This window comes from Aegilops tauschii, chromosome 6, assembly GCF_002575655.3.
Source record: "Aegilops tauschii subsp. strangulata cultivar AL8/78 chromosome 6, Aet v6.0, whole genome shotgun sequence".
NCBI classification, from domain to species: domain Eukaryota; kingdom Viridiplantae; phylum Streptophyta; class Magnoliopsida; order Poales; family Poaceae; genus Aegilops; species Aegilops tauschii.
The window spans coordinates 134,094,100-134,117,429 of NC_053040.3; the positions used below are offsets into that span (position 1 = coordinate 134,094,100).

The 23,330-nt window shown below is 41.6% G+C and overlaps 1 protein-coding gene across 1 annotated transcript; it reads left to right on the plus strand.

Annotated features, from left to right (window-relative positions):
* Positions 1–1,879: 1,879 nt before the first annotated feature.
* LOC109752400 (DNA-directed RNA polymerase III subunit 2) lies at positions 1,880–22,796 on the plus strand. The gene is made up of 37 exons (XM_020311303.4): positions 1,880–2,257; positions 3,599–3,720; positions 3,812–3,904; positions 4,944–5,010; positions 5,439–5,529; positions 5,634–5,686; positions 5,884–5,948; positions 8,110–8,215; positions 8,677–8,787; positions 8,933–8,992; positions 9,749–9,778; positions 10,024–10,074; positions 10,153–10,251; positions 10,835–10,894; positions 10,972–11,061; positions 11,969–12,073; positions 12,156–12,266; positions 12,335–12,451; positions 15,083–15,199; positions 15,282–15,362; positions 16,225–16,329; positions 16,400–16,480; positions 16,557–16,703; positions 16,778–16,822; positions 17,078–17,155; positions 17,259–17,398; positions 17,519–17,618; positions 18,231–18,349; positions 18,457–18,592; positions 18,672–18,802; positions 19,630–19,755; positions 19,853–19,908; positions 21,199–21,269; positions 21,551–21,635; positions 21,725–21,828; positions 22,118–22,246; positions 22,340–22,796. Exons 1-37 carry the CDS (start codon positions 2,117–2,119, stop codon positions 22,388–22,390), a joined length of 3,474 nt encoding a protein of 1,157 aa, XP_020166892.1. The 5' UTR covers positions 1,880–2,116; the 3' UTR covers positions 22,391–22,796.
* Positions 22,797–23,330: the final 534 nt, after the last annotated feature.

Here is a 23,330-nt window from a genome sequence, read left to right on the forward strand (position 1 = left end):
CCAAATCACATAACTCATATAATACAAAATCGTCATTGAACGTTAAGCGTGCGGACCCTACGGGTTCGAGAACTATGTAGACATGACCGAGACACCTCTCCGGTCAGTAACCAATAGCGAAACCTGGATGCTCATATTGGTTCCCACATATTCTACGAAGATCTTTATCGGTCGTACCGTAATGACAACATACATTATTCTTTTGTCATCAGTATGTTACTTTCACGAGATTTGATCGTCGGTATCTTCATACCTAGTTCAATCTCGTTACCGACAAGTCTCTTTACTCGTTTCATAATACATCATCCCGCAACTAACTCATTAGTCACATTGCTTGCAAGGCTTATTATGATGTGCATTACCGAGAGGGCCTAGAGATACCTCTCCGATACTCGGAGTGACAAATCCTAATCTCGATCTATGCCAACCCAACAAACACCTTCGGAGATACCCGCAGAGCATCTTCATAATCACCCAATTACATGGTGATGTTTGATAGCACACAAGGTATTCCTCTGGTATCCGGGAGTTGCATAATCTCATAGTCAAAGGAATATATATATGACATGAAGAAAGCAATAGCAATAAAACTGGACGATCAATATGCTAAGCTAACGGATGGGTCTTGTCCATCACGTCATTCTCCTAATGATGTGATCCCGTTCATCAAATGACAACACATGTCTATGGTTAGGAAACTTAACCATCTTCGATTAACGAGCTAGTCTAGTAGAGTCTTACTAGGGACACTGTGTTTTGTCTATGTATCCACACATGTATCAAGTTTCCGGTTAATACAATTCTAGCATGAATAATAAACATTTATCATGATATAAGGAAATATAAAATAACAACTTTATTATTGCCTCTAGGGCATATTTCCTTCATCGATTCCCCTAGAAAAACAAGCAGAACCACAGCAACCACTTGCCAACACTCAACAACAATCACAGTCATCCCTAACCCACGAAAATCAGGAACAAAAAAGTCACCGTCACCCTCACAACCTAACAACAAAATTGAAATCCACCGCTGAAAGGTCAACACCACATCATCACCATGCAAATTGGATAGAAAGTAAAATAAGTAGAGGGGAAAGAATATCATGCTGCACCAAAGTGAGACATCAGAGGAAGAAGAGAATGACACGAGCGGAGACGAATCCCTTCCCCAGGCAACATCTTGAAACAACAACACATGTACGGTGAAGACGGTGAACCAAGGCCACACCAAAGTGCCTCCAATGCCACCGCCAGCAGAAACGCCAGGGACAACCAATGACGACGATGAACAAGCAGAAGGAGAAGCTCCACGAACAGCAAGCACAACGGCTACAGACCCAGTTCTAGCAATATCCAGCTGAAATACCTCCCTAGACAGCGCAACAACATACCAAGGTCCAGCGATGTCGGTTGAAAACCCTCCCCAGACAGCGCTTTCTCCCCTGTAGACAACCGAGGGGAAGTAACCGCACGACACCTATCACATGAGCGCCTTGCAGACGCCGCGGCGCTAGCTTGACCATAAAGCCCCTCCCTCCCTCTTTTAAAAAATAAACATAAAAATAAAAGCCCCTTCTCCCTGCCGCTGATCAAAATGGCTCACTAGCCAGGCAGCCCACCCCGCGCGCGTGACCCGGTCAAAATTGGCGACAACCGGCCAAATTGACGACCGCAATCGACTCTGGAGGTTCCAATCCACATGGGGCTTAATGAATTTAGGATATCTGTACCTTTAAATGCTGAGGAATAAAAGACCATTCTTGATGCTAAAATAAAATCTGTTAAAAAAACCTGGACTGTCCGATTACATACCTTTGTAACGTGACGTGAATCCGCAGCCATCGATATAACACCTCGTAAACCCTAACTAAACCCTTGCCGCCTCGTCGTTTCCGGCGTCTCTCGCCGCCGAGACCCCCTTTCCACCCCCCCCCCCCCTCTCGGGCTCTCTTCTCCACTCGACCAGAACAGCGCCGCCGACATCCACTCACCCGCGCACCCCCCCCCCCCCCCCCCCCCCCCCCCCTACCGTCTCTCGCCGCTAGCCAGCCCCTCCACCCGAGGCGCACGCCTCCGCCGCCGTCAGCCAAGGGGATTCAGTCGACTGAATCCCCATGCCCCCTGCTACGTCCGCCCCCGATGCCCCGGTGGCCGACGGGGATGCGGAGGCGCCGCCGGTGCCGACTTACCGGTCACTGGCAGCGCCGGTCAGCAATCCGGTCGACAAGTTCGCGCTCCTCCCTGCCTTCCTCAAGGTACCATCTGGAACTGGATTCTGCGTGGGACGGCTCCTCCTGCACATGCAATTTCGTCTAAAATTCATGGCTCCGACGATGTAATTTAGCGACACAGGCCTTTTTTCTTCTTCTTTTCACGCACTTATTTTCATAGGAAGTTATGCCTTATTCTTGTTCTCCACACATCACACCAGCTCAGTCCTCGGTTGGTTTAACAGCTAATGAAGCACCACACGCTTCATGTTAACCAGCTATTGTCATCCTCGATTTAGTCGAGAGCCTATGCTACTAATAAAAGTACGAATTGATACCATCACCCCAAACCTGACCAATGTCTGCCAAAAAAAGTAGGACTGTTCTGGATTATGCTTTATCATCTTTGTTGCAGTTAGTGTTAATCAAACATATTATCGACACTGCAAGACAACACAATTAGTTAAACCCATGTTCTGGAGTATTTTCGTTTGGTGGGGTGGGGTGGGGGGATCAGGCGTCTTGCCAACTGTCTGACTGCGTTGCTGCGTGCCGTTGGATCAGCCCCGTCATCGTCGTCCCTGTCATGCAATCCCCTCGTGTCGAGGTGCTGCACACCAATCCCGCGGCTCCTTGCAGCACTGGCAATGAAGACCAAAAAAGGAAGGAGCTCCTCTGCAGCACCGATCGTCGCCCCTTGCAGCAGCAGGCGACCTGACAGCACTCAAGCACCGACGACAGGGGCGGGGATGGGATAGGCAGCGGCCGGCACATAGAGATTGGAGAGAGATAGAGCGCCATGGTAGGAGACTGGGGAATGGGGATAAGCTATGTGGACGCGCAAGGGAGAGAATAAGGCCACACCATTATTTCTGGAGGGCGGCGAACTGGTGGGGCCCAGGAGAAAACGTAGTGTGGCTACAGCGTGCGATCACGATCCCGTCTGATGGTCGTGCGCCCTACTGATTTGTCTGGGATTAGCCGCCTGAGAGAAATTGTTTCCCTAGTAATAATCACAAGCAATGATGATTTTGGTGTAGATATTTTTTTAACCTTATATTATTGTTTCAATACTCTGGTATTTGGCTAATTCAGTCATATGTCGCAAAAAAAAAGTATTGCACATGCATGATAGCTAGTCTGGTCTAGACAATGTCTCACATCACCTATCTTTGACTGACTGCTCTCTGGTTTGTTCTGTCCTAGTTTTAATCTGTGCCTGACGTGCATTCGTTTCATTCCAACTGCAACACTACAGAGGCTTGAGTTTCTCTTTGCTGCGTCTTTATTTTTTTGATGGAGGTGCCAACTACTCATTTGGTCTGGGCATCTTTTGGTCGATCCATCTGATTTGGCCCCTTTCTCTTTGTTTGATGGAATCATTAGGTTAGAGGCCTTGTGAAGGAGCACATTGACTCTTTTAACTACTTCATCACCAAAGGAATCAAGAATATTGTCAGGGCAAACAACCGAATCGAAGCACGCAGTGACCCAGGCATTTATCTTGAGTATGATGTTATTCAGTTATACAGCTACTGTTTTCTTTTGTCAAATAAGGGTTCTCTTATCGTATGTGTTCTTTTCTTTGCCTTGATGTAGGTACAAAAATATATACATCGGCGAGCCCTCGGTGCAAGTAGATTTTAGAGTTGAGACTATCACACCACACTTTTGCCGCCTTACTGATCGCACGTAAGCTTTACATTGCCTCACTTGTATCTGTCTGATGTAACTCTGTGCCGATAATTAACTGAGCATATCAATGAGCTGGAGATATGTGACGAATATCTCTCTCTTGTCTACCATGAACAGCAGGATAACTTCAAATAGCTGCTGGTTTGGTTTAATAGGCAACCCAAGCTTGTATCTTGTCATGATCCTAAGCACAAAAAGGCTGGATAAATAGGTAGATAGTTGGAATAATCAAGTACTATAAGCGAGGGTTTTATTTGGGAGAGGGCTTGGGAAGAGAGAATATTGCCTATATAATTCAGGCCAGCCACTGCAAGATTGCTGTTGTAGAAATGTACAATGAACATTAGTATGGATGTTTCTCGTCTGCCTACATAATTGAGTTTCTGAGCATATATTACTGAGGACAACTTAGATTTCTGAGTGAATTGCTCCTTTTCACGGGCTAGAATTTTATAAGGGTCTCTTTGAAAATTGGAATGCATGGGGTCTAAAAATACAGGAATAGGAAAAACTTAGGACTAAGATGTCATTAGAATCTTATGAGAAACCAGAACACATAAATTTGCAAAACTGGCTCTTCGTATGTTCTGCACGAGTTTAGCACGGATTTGAAGAGACAATTTTCATGCAAGAGACAAATACTTTTCAACGAGGTCCAAGCTCATGTTAGAATTCCTCAACAAATTCTATGGATTGAGCCATTCGGCAGAAATCCTTTAGGGTTCCTACAACCTCATTCTTATGATCCGAAAGGCTTCTGTAGGAGAAATAACTATGGATTGAAACCCTACAAAGTTTTCTTGAAAACCCCTCAATGCAAAAGGTCCCTATGTTGGAAAAGCAAGAGCCTTGATGCCCAATATTCCATAGGGCAGACTAGCTGTGGAATGTGCTTTTAACTAGCTGATTCATCTAACATCAAGCTTGACCATCTTGATTGTACTGCAGTAGCACTGAGTTTCATACCTTTTTTTTTTTGCCTATCACAAGCTTCCTTTTACCTATTCTTGCTTAAGATGTTCCTTTGTTCCTTCAGATATTCTGCTCCTGTGATTGTTGATGTTGAGTACACTGTAGGAAAGACGCATGCGAAACATAGGAAGGTAACACATCTAATGTCTGGCTGAAACATCCCCCTTTCCACCCCACAAAAGAATATTTACTTATTTTGCACGCGTATATGGTACTCCTTTGTTCCAAATTAATTTAAGTTATACCTTTGTCCTAAGTCAAACTTCTTTAGTTTGACCAGGTCCATAGAAAAATATGCTCAGATCTACAACATCGAATATATATAGTATTAACTATAGTTTAGATAAAGAATCTAATGAAACTAATTTGGTGTTGTACATGTTGATATATTTTTCTATAGAATTGGTCAGGCTTATAAGTTTGACTCAGGACAAACCTAGAACTAAAATTAATTTGGAACGAAGGGAGTATGGCAGTATGCCAATGAACTCAGAAGTACCTGTTACATGCTTGGTTGTGAAGAAACTTGACCTCCTTTCGTCCTTTTTTTCTTCTCTAGCCAAGTTTTACCATTGGGTACATGCCTATTATGCTTAGAAGTTATGCTTGTGTTCTGAATGGGAAGGACGAAGCTGAACTAGCAAGATATGGTTAGCCTTCTTATGTTCATCACTGTATATTATTTTTACGTTTCTTAGATAAATTTGCCACTCTACCTTTCTGGTTATGTTGGGTTTCACTATTGTGCCTGTAGGTGAGTGCCCTCTTGATCCTGGTGGTTACTTCATTGTGAAAGGAACCGAGAAGGTAACTGGAAACATTGATGCAGTTTTCTCCACTCTCCCTGCTTTTTTTTGTGTTGATAACAAGTATTCCCTGTAGCCACTACCTACTGCATGCTAAAAGTGATAGTGCTAATGCTAAGTGCTCATTCTTTGCGACGCAAGCTCCTGGCGGATTCTTATGTTAGTATTATTTATCGTGCAATATGTTTTGATTCTCAGGTCATCCTAATACAAGAACAGCTATCAAAGAATCGTATTATTATCGACACTGATAATAAAGGAAGGTACTATGTCTACTATTTTGAAATTTATTTCAGTATCCAGCTGATTGCTCTATTTTGAAGGTTTGACAACTGTTGGAAATTACATTTATTTTGTGAATTACTTGTCTTTGTGACTATTCCCTGAATTTACAATTTTGCACTAGTTTGATAATTTACTTGAAGTCATATGTATGGACACATGCTATATAAATCGATATGCCACCGTACACATGGGAGCTTTGCTGCAAAGTAAGATTAAGAGCCGATGGTGTAAACAAAGAAGGATATTTGATTTTTATTTATTGAAACCCAACACATAAGCTTTGTCATGGTCCATTAATTAAGAAGATTATTGCCTAGTTAATTACGGAAAACCTGGCGGAAACAAATACAAACAAGGCCAAGCCCACTCAAACAACGACATCACGGGGCCATGCCCACTCGAAGCCTGAGTGCCTGACACAACCCCACTCTCACCGATGGCACGTCGAAGATCACAAAAGCACGCCAAAAACATGTGCACAAACTAACAGTGATAGCTTGCCTCCCACCATTGCCGAAGAGAAGCTACAACAGCTATGGGAGGAGCAGACCCGGGACACTCCCGCAGAGGTGAAGATGCGTGCACTCCATATGACCATGCGCCAAATGATGCCTTCACCCGGAGAGTCCATGCTCTTCTTGAAGTGGGAGGAAAAGAAGCTCCATGACGGCGCCTCCAAAGAGGGAAAACGACACTTGTTGATGCCGCCGTCGCTGGCCCGACCGAGGCCGGGGCAAAGCTTTCGCCATAGCTCCTCCTCTCCCGTCAAACCGCAAAGGGATAAGGGGGCAATACCTGAGAGCGCGTAGATCACTAGAGTAGGCCATGCTGCATAGGAAGCCTTCACCGCCTGCAGCCCAACCAGCACATGGCGCCACACTGCAACACCTCAAGCTACGAAGAATGTCGCGCCCTTCTAGCATCCACCGCCGACGACGCAGGACCACCAGCCGTGGTCGGATCTGGGCGCTAGATCAACAGGCTCCCTGAATTGCCACCGCGGCAACACCTACACATACGCGCCTCCGAGGTCGAGCGCTGCCGCCAGGACCAAGCTCTGAGGCCTCCGCCCTTCACTTGCTACAAGCGCTTCCAGCAGCACCAACTGAAGTAGAGGAATCGCCCCGCCCCCGCGCGCAACCTTAGCCACCGCGGCGGCAGCAAGCTGGGAGTTGCCCCTTTGTCCCCTGGGGGCAATATGGGACGAGACCAGTTCACCTGCTGACTCCCTGCAGTAACTTTATAATGTACATGGTATGATGTGGCAGTGAAAGGTTTAATTCTTTGATGTTAGAGATTTTATAATTGTTACACAGTATATCATTGTCTTATGGTGTTGCACATACTTCTGTGCTTTCTCAGATTTATTCAGGGCCAGTGTCACGTTTGTTCTAAAACACCACATTTGGGCTAGGTTTGATGTCTTGTTGAACATTGAAGCGAAATTATTTGTCTAACAAATACTTGACACTTGTGTTATATTTTCGTTCAAGAAGAATAACCAAGCCTCTATTGATTGTACAGTTCTTCCTTAATAGCGCTCTCGTGTATTAGATATCAGGCATTATGTATAGCTTGATGTGCTGGGATCTTTGGGTACTTGTATAATTCGATCCATGTTGGTATACTTTAAGTAACACTGATTAGGCTGCTTATTATAGCTATATAAACCATTTGGCAAAGTATATACATGGCTAAGGCATTTTTGAATATCTGATTGATAAATAGAAAACCCGACCAAGGTCTTTTCACATGATTGCCTTGTCTCTGATTAGTACTGTCAGGGAAGCAGTTCATCTCTAATCCCAACCATCCTGGTTAAAATCTTTAGCCTTTAAGTTGCTTGTTCACTCATTATTGAAGTTGCTTCTTTTTGTGTGCATGTCATTCCATTGATGTGGTTCTATATGAGGCAGTGAGCCTAGACCTTTTTGGCTGGGGGAGTGGATATGCAACCCCATCATCTGGGTTTATGTCCTCATGGACACGAATTTGTGTTCCTATTTATACTGTATGGGTCTCCTTACAGTTTTCTTTCGAAAAGAATGCCGTTCTGTATGTTCCATTCCCTTTCTGAGGTGCCCTGCAATCCATTACAGGCTGCTTAGAATCTTATGACTTCATTTTTCTGTTGTTTAGGGTAACTGCATCTGTTACTAGCAGCACACATGAAGTAAAAAGCAAGACAGTGATTTGCATGGACAAAGAGAAAATTTATCTACATCTGAATCAGTTCACTAAGCCGGTATGCAACTGATGCACTGTTGTTCTATTAAAAAGTCCTTCCATTTCATAGTAGTAGACCGTTCTACTTGACCCTTGTTTAACAATATAGGATCCACACATTTAACGAGTTCTTCAACTTCTACGTTAATTCTTTTCAAATACTTAATGGTCATGGCTTGGTGGTTGGTAATATGGTTCATTGATGGATATGCCATTTTCTCCTACGATTATAGACATGGTGAAAAAGAGTTATAGGTGTGGGACCGTACATGTTTTCTATGAGGCAGCTAGGTGTGCAGCTCCTTTTAAGAGATCAATCATCTCTTCTAATAGGAATAGCATGGTCTGAGTAGTCTTCTCTTCCCTGATATCACACTTGATGTATCCTTAACGATTGCAAACATGCAAGGCCTTACGTTTCTTTCCGATAATTATTAAGTTGATCATAACTGTAGTTTCCGAGCATTGAAACTTCTGCAGATTCCTATAATTGTGGTTATGAAAGCCATGGGAATTGAAACTGACCAAGAGGTTGTACAAATGGTTGGAAGAGATCCAAGATATGGTGACCTCCTATATTTGTCTATTCAGGTAACTTATTATTTTTACTTTGTTGCTTTACTTTTGTGGCTATATTATAACGATGATCCTCTCACCGTATTATTATTTGATCTTTTAGACTGTCAATCGTTAAATCTTTCAGGCCGTCTGAATTTTGTTGTTTTTGCTCTATTAGGAATGTGCCACAGAGAGAATATATACACAACAGCAAGCTTTGCAGTACATGGATGACAAGGTGAAACTTCATGTTGTATTATTAAATAGCGATGAAGCAATCTAAGCTTTGGAAGAGTACATACCTTGTTTCTAACTCATGCATTTTCTTCTGCATCTGTTGAAAGAGTGTTAGGCATTTGACCAGAAATGTCTAATACTTCCCCAAGAGTAGTCTGTGACACTTCTGATCTCTTTATTACTTCTACAGTCGCAGTATTTAGTTCTTTTGAAACCGCCTCAGTCATCTTATTACGTAATTATTTAATTACCCTACATCTATACTCAATTTGAGTGTGTGTGTTTGTGGTGCTGGTGGTGGTTGTGGGGGGGGGGGGGGGGGGGGAGTAGAGTGTTTCTTTCACTTTCACTTTTTAATACTCCCTCCGTTCCAAAATATAAGTCTTTCTAGAGATTCCAACAAGTGACTATATACGGAGCAAAATGAGTGAATCTACACTCTAAAATATGTCTACATACATCCGTATGTTGTAGTCCATTTGAAATGTCTAAAAAGACTTATATTTAGGAACGGAGGGAGTACATTATACTAAGGTATTTGCTGATTACCAAACTATTAAAAACCACCAGGACCTGTAGAATCCATGGGCTCTTGTCCATAGATCAACTGAAATAATGTATTTGATGATTTTTCATTTTGTTGAAACATGAAGTTGATGGTTTACCTAGCATAAAAAAACTGAATTTCTTATGTAGTTGCATGCGTGTATTGAATGTTGGATCTCTTCTGAACATACAGTGTGTGCTATATTTGCAGGTGACGTATGCTGGTGCAGGAAATATTAAGGTAATTATTACTTGCAGATCATATGTTGCTTTCCTTGAAAAGTTGATGGTAATAAAAAAATATAATACAGTTACTGAATCCCATATTTCTGTTGCTAAACTGATCGTTATAGATTATTGGATTAGTAATAAAGCTTAAGTTACTGCATTAGCTCCACGTGTCAATCTATGCTTTCAGACTGGTATATATACTGACTCTTCAGTTTAAATCATCTGATGGCTGCTCTCTCTCACTCTCACTTTCAGGACGGTCGGTCAAAATTAATCCTCCGTGATGTTTTTGTTGCGCATGTACCGGTGAGATAGATGTTTCACCTAGATTCTTCAGCCAGAATATTTTTATTCTTCCTCTCATGCATGCGGTTTCTCCTGTAGGTTAACAATGGGAACTTTCAACCAAAGTGCATATACACTGCTGTAATGTTAAGGCGAATGTTGGATGCGATCTTGAATTCTGACACCTTCGATGACAAGGCAAGTCCAGAGCTGGCCGATGTATCATTTTAGTGAATAACTCCTAAGATCTACCAAAAACACATTCCTTTTTTTCTTCACTATTGCTTCGGTGGAATGAAAATAAGAATCCATGTAAGTTTCAGTCTGGGCCTAAAGAAGAATTAACCTGTTTTTTTCTGGAAAATTAAGAACTTCTATTCACACCGTCGCAAGATTTCTATGGAAATCAGCTAATCGCAAGTTTACAGAGTGTTTATGGTGACATGTTTTTATGATGTACACTTGATTACTGTTCACAGTAAGTTCAGTAAATTAGACTAGTTTGATCTTAGAAAACCAAGGAGTAGCTTATCTTATTTATTTCTTGGACATTATTCAATTTTGAATCCAGTCTGCTTTTACTTTTTATGCATGATTGCAAGCATGAAAGCATGCAATCTGCTGATAATCTAGGAACCAAAGATATTTCTACATGAGAAGTTGAGAACTAAGCATGGCCTATTCTCACTAGGCTCTGTTTAGGCATGTTTGAATTATCTTATATACATCAAATTTACCTGTTTGCCGCCCTGTTGATATTTCATGTTTGATTTTTTTTCAGGATTATGTGGGAAACAAGAGGCTTGAGCTGTCTGGTCAATTAGTATCCCTGCTTTTTGAGGTATTTATTTTTCTTTATCATTTCATTAGATGTTGTGCATTATGTGATTGTGTCTCTTACTGTGCTTCTTTGTGAAGGATTTGTTCAAAACGATGAATACCTATGCTGTAGACCGTATGAACAAAAACAGTGACATGGCCCGTTCCAGTCCTTTGGATTTTAGCCAGGTAATGAAAATCAGTTGCATATTATGGATGCTCATCTGGTTATTCCTTTTGCCTTTTACCGCAATAATGTTACTGTAGCGTCACACTTTGACGTTGCACACAGTTCTTGTTGCACTATTTCCTTGAGTTGCAGTCTCTATCCAATTATGGGCCAGTTCTTTTGGGCGGCTTAAAAAATAAGCTGCCCCTTAAATTTGTTGAGACTTCTAAAAATACAAGTATTTTTTTTAAATGTCTTCGAAACCACAAGCTTGTTCAGCAGATCTGTACTTTTTTTTCTCTAATACGAAATGAATTTGCTGTCTGCTCTTGCAATAGGAATTTGGAGGTTGTTAAGCTCTGAAGGACTTTAGTTGTTTTTGCATGTCCTGAAAATACAAGTTCTGTTGGTTAAACATATACTAATATAATAGGTAAATTAGCAACTCACAAGCAAAGACTAATTTAACTCTGCAAGTGGTCGCTCTTTACCAAAGCCGCAAATTCACTCTTAACATGTGGGCGGCAGTGCAATTTACTCGTTCCATAACAATGTGCAGCTTAAAGTAACCATCTCTTTGCATGAACTTTTTCTCTTATACTTTACTAGTTATGTTTGGATGCTGAAAATGCCACTTTCTGTATCATGAGGCTACATAACAAACTTGATAAACGATAACTCAGTATATAAATTCATTACCATTTTGGTCTTGCTCTGCACATTATATTGAAATGCATCTTATTTGGAGTGTTGTACCACGAATCAGGAACCCAGTAGAATAGTGAATGAGGTGATGGTGTATGAAATGATTCGGTGTAGTTCCTTTGTAGTTCTGAAACAAACGGTGTAGTTTGGAGAAATTTACTCAAGTCGTTTGAGATGCTCGGATGTGGTATTTTAGATATGTAATTCCCTTCCTTTGCGCAGTTGATAATGCAGCAGGATGTAATAACCTCTGGTTTGGAGAGAGCTATTTCCACAGGAAATTGGGACATTAAACGATTTAAGATGCATAGAAAAGGTGTTTCACAGGTATCTACTCGTTCAACTTATGAGTCCCAATTCTCTGTTCACTGAGTTTGAGGCGTTTTTATTTTTTTCTACTTCTATGCAGGTTCTGTCTAGGTTATCCTATATGGCGTCTTTAGGCTATATGACACGCATAACACCACAGTTTGAGAAGACCCGGAAAACAAGCGGTCCACGTGCTTTGCAGCCCAGTCAGGTGAGGACAAAGTTTAGTATGTTGTACTTAATAAAGGTACATAAATATGTCTTTTTTTTCTGTAACAGTGGGGTATGCTTTGTCCTTGTGATACACCCGAAGGGGAAGCTTGTGGCTTGACGAAAAATCTAGCTTTAATGACTCATGTTACAACAGATCAAGAGGAGGGCCCACTGAGGAATCTGGTTTGTTCTCTCTAATTCAGCTATTTTTATTTCCTTGGCTTTAATGCTTTGTATGTCCACTGTTGGCGTGTGTATGATCACTGTTGCAATATACTCCCTCCGTTCTGAATTACTTGTCTTAGATTTGTCTAGATACGGATGTATCTAGCACTAAAATGAATCTAGATACGGATGTATCTAGACAAATCCAAGACAAGTAATTCGGAACGGAGGGAGTAGAAAACAATGTTATTGACTCATTACTGAATTTGGTTTTCTCCTTGTTCTTTCCTTGAGCTCTCCTTTCATGCACCCACAATTTTAGATGGCAGATCTTGGTTCAGTTCTCTTAGATTCTGTAGTGACCCTCGTAAATATTTTTATCTGTAATAACTCGTGCTTTAAGACAGCAGCATTTCGCTGCTTCCAGATCAATCACGCCATGAGCAGCACCTATGAGTTGCGTTTTTGCGATCTCGGTGGGGTGGAATTGGTGGCACGTTGCCACTAGTTCTGTAAGTCCTGAAAACCGGAGGCTGGGAAGTCGATCTGATAAGGACAGCCTGAGCAGGTGGGTCATGGTCTCTTCTGACTGGTCACGCAAGAGACAAGCCGGTGCATGCTGCAACCCTTGCACAGTGAGCCTCTTGCCGTCCAGCAGTGGTCTTGACATGCCAATCAAATGAAGAACTTCACCCTCTTCCAGGACCTTGTTAAGCTTCAGGCTAAGCTTGGACCTTGAGATGATGCTCCCTGTAAGAGGTCGTAACAAAGACTTGGACCTTGAGATGATGTTCAGCTTGTGTGGCAGTGTTGTGAGCTGCAGCACACAGACCATGAGCCAGACTTGGATGTATTGCCACAGGGTGAGCGAGCCGAGTGCCCCCTGATGTTAATGATCTATCGCCTGCCCTCCGGCGCCTCCTGCACAATAAGGCACACGACGCTTCCTAGTGCGTCTTGAGCTGAGCTTCTATAGCTCAGGAGCAATCTTGATTCTGCCATTCGACCATCGATCCTCCTAGAAGAGCGTTGTTGTTCTGTCACCAACAACAGAACATACTCCGCTCGTCTCTAGGAGATTGCATATCGAACGCCCACCAAGGAGGTAGCGGGACTGTGCACAACGAGAGGCTAGTCGCAGTCCTTGGATACCAAGGCCACCATACTTCATTGGCCGGCACACCTTTTCCCAATTGGATGTGCCACCCACCCTGGGTGTCCACTCTGCCTATCCAATGGAATCCCTGAAGGATCTTCACTGCTTTTGAAACTTTTTACAAACTGAACATCGGAAGCTGATGAAACTGATGAAGCACGATTGCTGCAAGCACCACCTTGACAAGGGTAAGCCGTTCGCCTTCATCATCATAGGCGCCTTCCACGTAGGTACCCACTTTACAATCCAGTCTCCGAGGGGTTTGAAGGCTTCGCTAGAGTGTTTTTAAATCGTGTGTGGGATCATGGGGTATTTGAAGGCTTTGCTGGAGTGTTCTCGAAGGCCTCGCTAGCACACTCCATCACCATCGCAACATCCTCGGCTTTCTCCTCGGAGCAACCTGTGGGGGTCACCAAACAATTGGCAAAGTTGGTGTGCGGCCATCTTCTCCGTCTCCCGTCGAATCCGATCTCTACCGCCCCCGAGGAGCCGCCAGGGAGAAGGCAGACATGCTGCTTGCTCGCCCAACCTCGGAGGAAGCCACATCACACCCTGTTGCTTTGTGGACCTCCCCGCGAATGGCAGAGCACTTGCCGTTGTGGATCTTTTGGTGTGTGTGTGGGGGGGGGGGGGGGGGGGGTTCCCTAACTTATCCCAAATCTTCTGCCTCCAATCTACTCCGTAGTTGAAGCACGTCGTGGCAGATGCTGCCAACATCCTTTAGCTTGCTCCATGCCACCTGCTATTGGAGAAACATCGGTGTCTCTTCGCTGATGAGCTCCTTAGAAAATCTCTTTGGTCCTTGGACCGGAGAACAAAACCACCAAGCATGGTCGCTTCTTTCTTTGCCTCTTCTAGAGAGCAGGGGAAAGGGAGAACAAAAGCTTGTTTGGTCCGAGTCGCAACAATCATGTATGTTATGCTTCTTGATCAGTGCACGTTAGTTCTCCATGAGGATTTTCAATCTCTATGGCAGCCTTGTAGCCAAGGTCTTTGCCACTGGCTTGGCGAAGGCACAGATGAGACTGATGCAGTGGTAGTTTCCTGAGAAAGATGGCCTCTTGCCACTTCGAAAATAGTATTAGTAGTGCCTGTTTCATGCCCTAAAAACCACACCCTCTAAGTGAGTGCAACTCCGAAAAAACTGCCACCACATTGCTCTTAATGGTACCCAGCTCATCTGTGAATCTGTATGGTCCAGGTGCTTTACTTCACAGCATCTCACATCTCCACACCAAATGGGGTGTCAAGGTTCACTTAGTCTTCTACGCGTGCACCTAGAAAGTCTAGGTTAAGTGGGAATTCCTGTTGCTCTGCCGTACCAGAGAGTGAGTTGAACTGATCAAAAGTTACATTTGCCACAGCCTTGTGGTTCGAGACTTTGAATGTTTTGAGTCAATATATGCGTTGCAATATTTTGTTTATTACTTTTCTCTCGCTTGTCTTGCACCCATTGACATATAATTCTATGTTTTGTTCATTCTTTGTTGTAGTGTTTTAGCCTAGGTGTGGAAGATCTGTCACTTCTGTCCGGAGAAGAAATCCATGCACCGGGTTCATTTCTGGTCATGTTCAATGGATTAATACTAGGGAAGCACAGGCAGCCTCAGGTCTAGTTTCTTATAAACAGTACATACATCTCAAATTATTTCCCTTATTTATTCTCATAAAGTTATATATGATGCTTTCCAGAGATTTGCTAATAATATGAGAACATTCCGCCGATCAGGCAAAATTGGCGAGTTTGTAAGCGTTTTTGTAAATGAGAAGCAGGTATCGTTTCTTCTCTTGATTACTACTAGCTTAAAATGGATCTTAACGCCATGCTAATAAATATTTTGGTCCTATCTGCTGATAACAAAAAAAGGTTTTTGAGAACCTCAAAACTCTACGTAGGATGGTACTAATCGAAATTTTGTTACTCAAAGCTTTCACTGCTGGATTAATGGTCGCCGTGGGCTCTTGGCGGCATCAACTGACCCAGAGCTTTTCGGAAATAGCTTTAGAGTTTGTATTAGCTGATTTTACATATAATATTAATCTAGTTATGTATGAAGGATTGACCCAATAGGTATTAGTTCCTGCTGCCATCACTGCTTACACCTGCAACTAACTAAATCTGCCAGACTGATTATGTAAAGGTGATACCCCCAGATTGTGTCCTGTATCCAACTGTATGATAACTGTTGTGTTTCAGCATCCTCATATCGTACCTGAATTTTGCAATGCAAGCTGGTGTAAAGATTTCAGTCTAATGCAGCCAGTTCAGTAAATCTTTGCTAGGACCATATTGCGACATGCCAGCCAGAAGTAGGGTTTTGCTGTGCAGTTCTGCTTTTTCGAAGCTATAGCATAATATTCGCATTTGCTGTCAATGCGGGTTTATGTACCAACTACCAGTTAATCAATTGCTATGGCAAGCTTAGTTTCAATGCCATAAGGCTTGGAGGCCAAACAATTAGTAGTCTTTAAGATTTGAGCCGAAAGCCTATGCAGTATTCAGGATGTATTGCTCTCTTTCCGTGGATGCACCTTATGTAGTTGCACTGTGTAACAAACACTCATCGATCTGCCTTTTCTTTCTTTTATTTATAATAGAATGCGTTTGAGATACTAACCTTGTTTGTCATTATAGCATTGCATTCATATTGCCTCTGATGGTGGCCGCGTTTGTCGTCCACTTATAATTGCTGACAAGGGCAGATCAAGGGTTAAAGAGCATCATATGAAAGAACTGAGGGTTAGCAACTTGTTCTTCTTGATCTATTGTCATTTGTTTGATCTTTATCTCACAACTGATTTCACTGTAGGATGGTATTCGTTCATTTGATGATTTTCTGCGTGATGGATTGATTGAATATCTTGACGTCAATGAAGAGAATAATGCATTGGTATATCTTGATTCTTTTGTGTTTTCGTGCATGGTTCATTTATATTCTGATCAAGTGATTAAGATGATTCAAACAGATTGCATTGTATGAGCATGTGGATCAAGATGGTGTTCAAAGAAGCAGCATCACTCACATTGAAATAGAGCCAATGACCATATTAGGTGTTGTAGCTGGACTTATTCCATATCCACACCATAACCAATCTCCACGTAACACTTATCAGGCAAGGATGTGGATTATTGATATACATCTCTATTATTTTTGGAATATTCTTACTTGATGTTTTCTTGTCTGCAGTGTGCAATGGGTAAGCAAGCGATGGGAAATATTGCATATAATCAGGTAAGAAGCAGCTGGAGTTCCTTTTTCTCAGTTTAATCCTGCATTTTCTTGCTTTCCATGAATGCTAAATAAAGCGGTCTTGTTGCCGACAGTACATGCATCTAGATCAGTCAAAAGCATCTAATCACATCCCTGGATAAAATTAGTTTCATTTGCACCATATTTGACTATTATGTTATGATCCTGTGGTTCTTCCTTGCTCAATTCTTCCTTTCCTCTTGGTGTGCACTAATGTGTATTTGGAATTTTCTGTAGTTGTTTCGAGCAGATTCTCTACTTTATTTACTAGTGTACGCGCAACGTCCCCTGCTTACAACAAAAACGATTGAGTTGGTTTGTCCCCCCCCCCCCCCCCCCTCTCTTATCCCTGTGCAGACACACACGCGCACACCCTCTCATAGTTTACGTGACAAATACTTCATGGCAAATCTTTCAGGTGGGATACGATAAACTTGGTGCTGGGCAGAATGCGACTGTTGCTGTAATGAGTTATAGTGGATATGATATTGAAGATGCAATTGTGATGAACAAATCATCTCTTGATCGTGGTTTTGGTCGTTGCATAGCAATGAAAAAGTATGATACACTTCAAATAAAGATGCTGTTTCATTTGCTCTGACTGAAGGGCTTGGGGAGCATTTCTTTAATGCTGTTGTTTTTGTTTTTATAATTTTATTTTTGGTTCTCATCCTACAGGTACACCGTAACATCGGAGAAATATGGAGATGGTATATCAGACAGGATTGCTAAACCCCAGAGAGATAGAGATGGTGTCTTGATAAAGCAGAATATGCGGGTATAAAAATGACTGATCATTGCTATTTATCCTGAACTATTAAACCCTTCACTTCTCTCAGTAGGATGGCTTATTAAGCAAATTTAAAGTGAGCAGTACAAAAAGTCATTTTGAAAATCTAGGATAAAGTAAGAATTGTGTAGGCAGTGAATGTCCAACCCATTCCTATTGAGCTATTTGGATTTTTGGAATAGAAATAAACAGAAGTCTCCTATTGTCCACATTTAGAGATATATAGAGGATGTTTTATTCAGTCTGTTGTATCGCAGTCCCATCCGCTTAAATATATTTATCAAATTTAATTTCATGAGCTTTCGTCGAGATGATATTGTTGTTGTGTTGCAGCCTTGATATTTTTGACTTTTTAGTGTCAAATTTCATTTTTCTTCGAGCGTTTACTAAGAACTGCATAGAGAATGTATAACAGAGCCACAGTGGTGTCCGCAGTTTATTGTTCGTGTTTAGTGTGGTTGTTATGAGTTGTAGGATCAAAAGGGGTTCATCAGTTCCAAAACCCGAACTGTCTACATCTTTTTGTATCTTATAATCTGTGTATTTAGTTATTCACAAACATTTTAATATAGCTCCTAAAACAAGAAACATTTTTTTAAGGCATTGGATGAAGATGGATTTGTTGCGCCTGGTCAAATAATCCGCAATCATGATATCTATGTGAACAAGCAAACACCCAAGGTTACCAATAGAACTCCTGGTACTGCATTAACAGACAGGTGAGTATTGTTATGTTCGTGATTTATTCTGTTATACGTTCCATCCTGCACGTATTTGCTTTTGAAGAATGATAAATGTGCTTCATTGTTTAATATTACTTATCCAGGGACTATAGGGACTCACCAGCTGTTTACAAAGGTGTCGATGGTGAGACTACCGTTGTAGATCGTGTAATGCTTTGTTCGGATACAAATGACAAATTGACCATTAAGTGTATTATCCGTCACACTAGGAGGCCGGAGGTAGGTTTATTCGGTAAATTCTCTTGAATTCAGTTGTAGAAATATGTACTTATATTTGCTATTCATGTTTGTGACTCAGGTTGGTGACAAGTTTAGTAGCAGACATGGACAAAAAGGTGTTTGTGGCACCATTGTTCAGCAGGAAGACTTCCCCTTCTCTGAGAAAGGAATATGCCCTGATTTAATTATGAATCCCCATGGATTTCCAAGGTTTTGTATTGGCTTTGGTTATATTCTACACTTGTTTTGTCTCTGTTGCTGTTTTCCTTAACCTAGGATCTCATATAATCTGTCTACGGGCTTCTATCTTTGGCATGTCTCTGACTGAACCACTTAACTGGGAAATTCTAATTCATGTCTTATACTCTTAAACTCTGCTTCAACACACACACACATGCTAAGCCGTCTCAAGGAATCCATATCTAGAGGTTTAATTTGAATAATTTGTTATCGCTTCCCCTCCAGTTCAAAAAAAAAACATGCTGTACTCGACATATGTTTTGCTTTGGGTATTGTGCTTAGATTCAAAATTTAGGATGAAAAAGTGAAACTGGGTTACCATCACAACTTGTGATTTGTTATTGTGATAACTAATAAAATAAATAGATTGGATAATTACTCCATCATTGAAGTTGTGATTGTGACACTTAAACTAGAGGGTGATTCCTGTGATCCAGTCCACCTCATCTATACCAACCCGGGTTTTATGATGGTCATGTGCGTACTAAATAGCAACTACAGTGTTATATACTGATTGTTTGAAGTTGGTACTTCCTCCGTGTCACAAATTCCCAGTACATGTCTAGAATCTGCACCGGTCAAGCATTTCAAAGTTTCACCGTTAATGTAGACTAGGTCCATCTTGGAATATACTGAAATTATGTAATGCTTATTTTTATTTGAAGAGACATTTTCATGATCAAAATGTAACCTTTACGAACGTGTTAATGTTTTTGAAACATGTATCGTGACAGAGGGAGTACTATTTTGTTTCATGGTGTTTCTTCAGCCTGACTGACTCTTATTCTGCTCACCAGTCGTATGACAATCGGTAAAATGATTGAACTTCTTGGGGGAAAGGCTGGTGTTTCTTGTGGCCGATTCCATTATGGCAGTATATTTGGTGAACCAAGTGGTAATGCTGATAAAGTTGAAGACATAAGGTATGCTGATACCATGTAATACCATAGTTTGCTGACAACAAATCATAATTACACATTTACAATGATTCATCAACATTGCTTTTCTTTTGCATACCAGCCATACGCTTGTCAAGCACGGCTTCAGCTATAGTGGAAAAGATTTCTTATACTCAGGTGTGTTTTCAGTATGAAGTTGCTTTGGCACAAAACTTTGATTATGTTATTACAAGTCAGTATTGAGTATTGACTGAATTCACTGAATCTGAAAGTAGTAGTGCCACAGCTAATATCCTAATAAACTAAGAAAACAGATTCTTGAACCTCTTTCACTCTCATGTCCAAGGTTTTAAGGCGGTAAGGCGTTTAAAGGAGATCAATCCCTGCCTTACCACCTAATGGACGGTTAGGCACCAAAGGTGAAGAAGTGCCAGGGCATCTTACTGCTTAAACATCGCCTTATGGACACCTTAATTATCATGCTCATGTCACGTTGAGGCACTGCAGAAAAAAGAACTGCAAAATCCAATCCAATTTTTCGTAAACATACGAGGACTTGATTCAATCTCGTTCAGTTGATGTCAACTGCTCCATGAATATTTTCAGTGTAATTTATAGAAGTGCAGACTGTAAGTTCAATCTCAGTAAAGATGACAATAGGATAGGGATGTCTTGGTACAAGCAACTTTTATCTGGCAGTTTTTGCCCGTTGTGGTCAAACTGGTCACCATTGTTCTGATCGAGGCAAGATCTATTCCAAGAACCTTAGGCCAATATATGTACAAGTACTGGTATGGAGATAAAGTAGGGATCCAAATACGGAAGCAAATACATAGGGCTCCTAGTACAATACATTTCTATAACAATCACCAGTCTCCTGAAAATGTGTACATGCTATGTACCTAAGATTCATAGTACAATACATCTCTCTAACAACCATCAGCTTCCTAAAACCCTATATTATTACCTATTAGATGTGTCCGAAGCTTCAAATGATATTTACTGTTTTACAAGATGATTGATTGAAAACAAGCTGCTTTTTTTTCTCCAGTCGTGATAAATCGGGCTAAGTAATGTTTTTTGTGTGGAAAACATATTTGTGGACCCTCCTAAGTCATAACCACAAATGAAGTTTATCATCCACATTGTGCCCTGTCACCCGTTCCCCGCTTGTCTGTGATTACAGCATGCTGGTAAGAGTGTTTATAAACTGAATACAAATACAAACACAAATAGTTAACTATTATCACTCTTAATCACATAGAAAGTTAAGAAATATAGATATTCTGTGCAATCTTCCAATTTCTTGACTACACATTCTGTTCTTATCTTCTAGTAATCCAGATTTATGTGGCACCAGATATGTCGTTTTAGATTTTGATAATGCAAATTTAGTATTGTCTTATTTGTGAGATGTTCTTTCTTCATGGGGTGGGTCTTGAAAGCTGATGTTTTTCCCCATTTCAGGCATTTTAGGCCATCCTCTGCAGGCATATGTCTTCATGGGGCCAATCTATTACCAGAAACTAAAGCACATGGTAGGCATGTTTTGCTTGTCTGGTTATCTTTTATTTGGTCTTTTTGGGGCTTTGTTTTCTGTACGATGGGTGATGAATGTTGACAGGACTGACCAATGCTTTTTCAAACTAAAAGCTGTACATAGAAAGTTCTGAAATATTTTGGCAAGTACATACTTGTTGCTTATTGGTTTATCCAAATTAACTGGGCTCCTATGATGTCTTCTTCTCAGCTTGCTTCAGGTGTCATTCTAGTCTTTTGTTGTATAATTTTGTAAAATATTTGCTTATGGATTCCCCAGGTTCTTGATAAGATGCATGCTCGGGCTAGTGGACCACGAGTACTACTGACTAGGCAACCTACTGAAGGGCGAAGTCGTGATGGAGGTTTACATCTCATATAATATGTGGCTTTGGAGGCTAGCCCTTTCTCTTGTTGGCTCCTTGTTCTTCATCTTTAATATGTTCTTTGGTAGGTCTGCGTCTTGGTGAGATGGAGCGTGATTGTTTAATTGCATACGGTGCCAGCATGCTAATCTTTGAACGTCTCCTACTATCCAGTGATCCATATCAAGTCCAGGTAATTTTCAAGTAGCTTGTGATTCTTTCAGCGGTTGCAATCATGCATGGAACATAAGTACGCATGTTGTTGATTCTTTCATCAGTAGTGTGATGGAAACCTGTCAGCCTTCATTACACAATTCATGCTCATGGTTCAATGGTTAAACATCCCACTTAGCTAGATATCGCATCTAGTTGAACTGTAAAGAACTAAGGTGTCCAGTTGAACTCTACCATGGGCCCATTAGTCATTTTATGTCCTGGTAATTCATGGAGGCCCCTTCTTATTCACTGTTCATGTTCGACAGGTTTGCAGGAAATGCGGTCTGTTAGGCTACTACAATTACAAGCTGAAGACTTCCTTCTGCTCGATGTGCAAAAACGGAGAAAACATGGCCAAGATGAGGATGCCGTACGCTTGCAAGCTTTTGTTTCAGGTACTGTGTATTGTCAAAGTACTAGCAGCGCTGGCTGTCCCTGCGCAACACGGCTAACCTGGTTCCCCCTGTACTGTTTGGTGCTCTTTTCAGGAGCTGCAGTCGATGAACGTCGTCCCACGCTTGACCCTGACAGAAGGATAAATGCAGAATTCGACAAAGCTATGCCCCGATGTTAGGACCGCTAGGACCGCGGGAGACGAATCAATCTCCATTTTCCTGGCAGAACTGTAGCAGCAACGCGGCCGCCTCGTCGTGCTGCAACCTGTGGACGACAGCAGCATCGGCATGGGGAGATTGTTACAAGGATGCAAGGCCGAGTGTGTTTTTATGGATTTATTATAGATCGATCTCAGGCTCTCGGCATAGTTTCTGCATAGAAGAGATATATGAGAGTAGGTTTTGTTTCCTCAAAAAAAGAAAAAAGAGTAGTTTTTGTTGCCCTGAGATGATCAGAGATTCAGAGGAGTCGTGAAATAATAGTTGGAACATTTGTATATGTTGTGTTTTTGGGTGCGCATCTGATGAGTTTTGATTCCTGTGCATGAAAGGATAGTTCTGTGGGAGTAGCCAGTGCGATAGCAGTCTATTCGGTGTAGAAAGAGGATATGCTCTTCTGATCCGCGTGCTTCTCACGATGGCGACACGAACGGTAGTGTTGACTGACCGACCGGTATACATATTCGTCGTGTGAGGTCATTTGATGTCGACGCTTTGATGTATATCTCTGTGTTATCCTAGTCGTTTCAAAGGTCTCAAGCCGTCTAGCCAACGTACCAATATTTCAAACGGAAGGAATTCTCCGGCGGCTATCGTGGTTAAGATAATATTTCAAATGGATAAATACTGTTTTGACTGTCCTTTTTTTTTTTGCATCGAAGTTTTGACTGTCCTTACCAAAATCGCCATGACGACGTTAGTTTCTGGGGATCTTTGATGTACACCCTCATTTTACATAATACTCCCTCCGTCTTATAATACATTAGTGTAAAAAACGCTTTTATATTATGAGACGAAGGAAGTAATACTCAGCCGGTTCCTTTTATACAAGGTGTATTCTCCCTTGTATAGGAGGTTCAACACT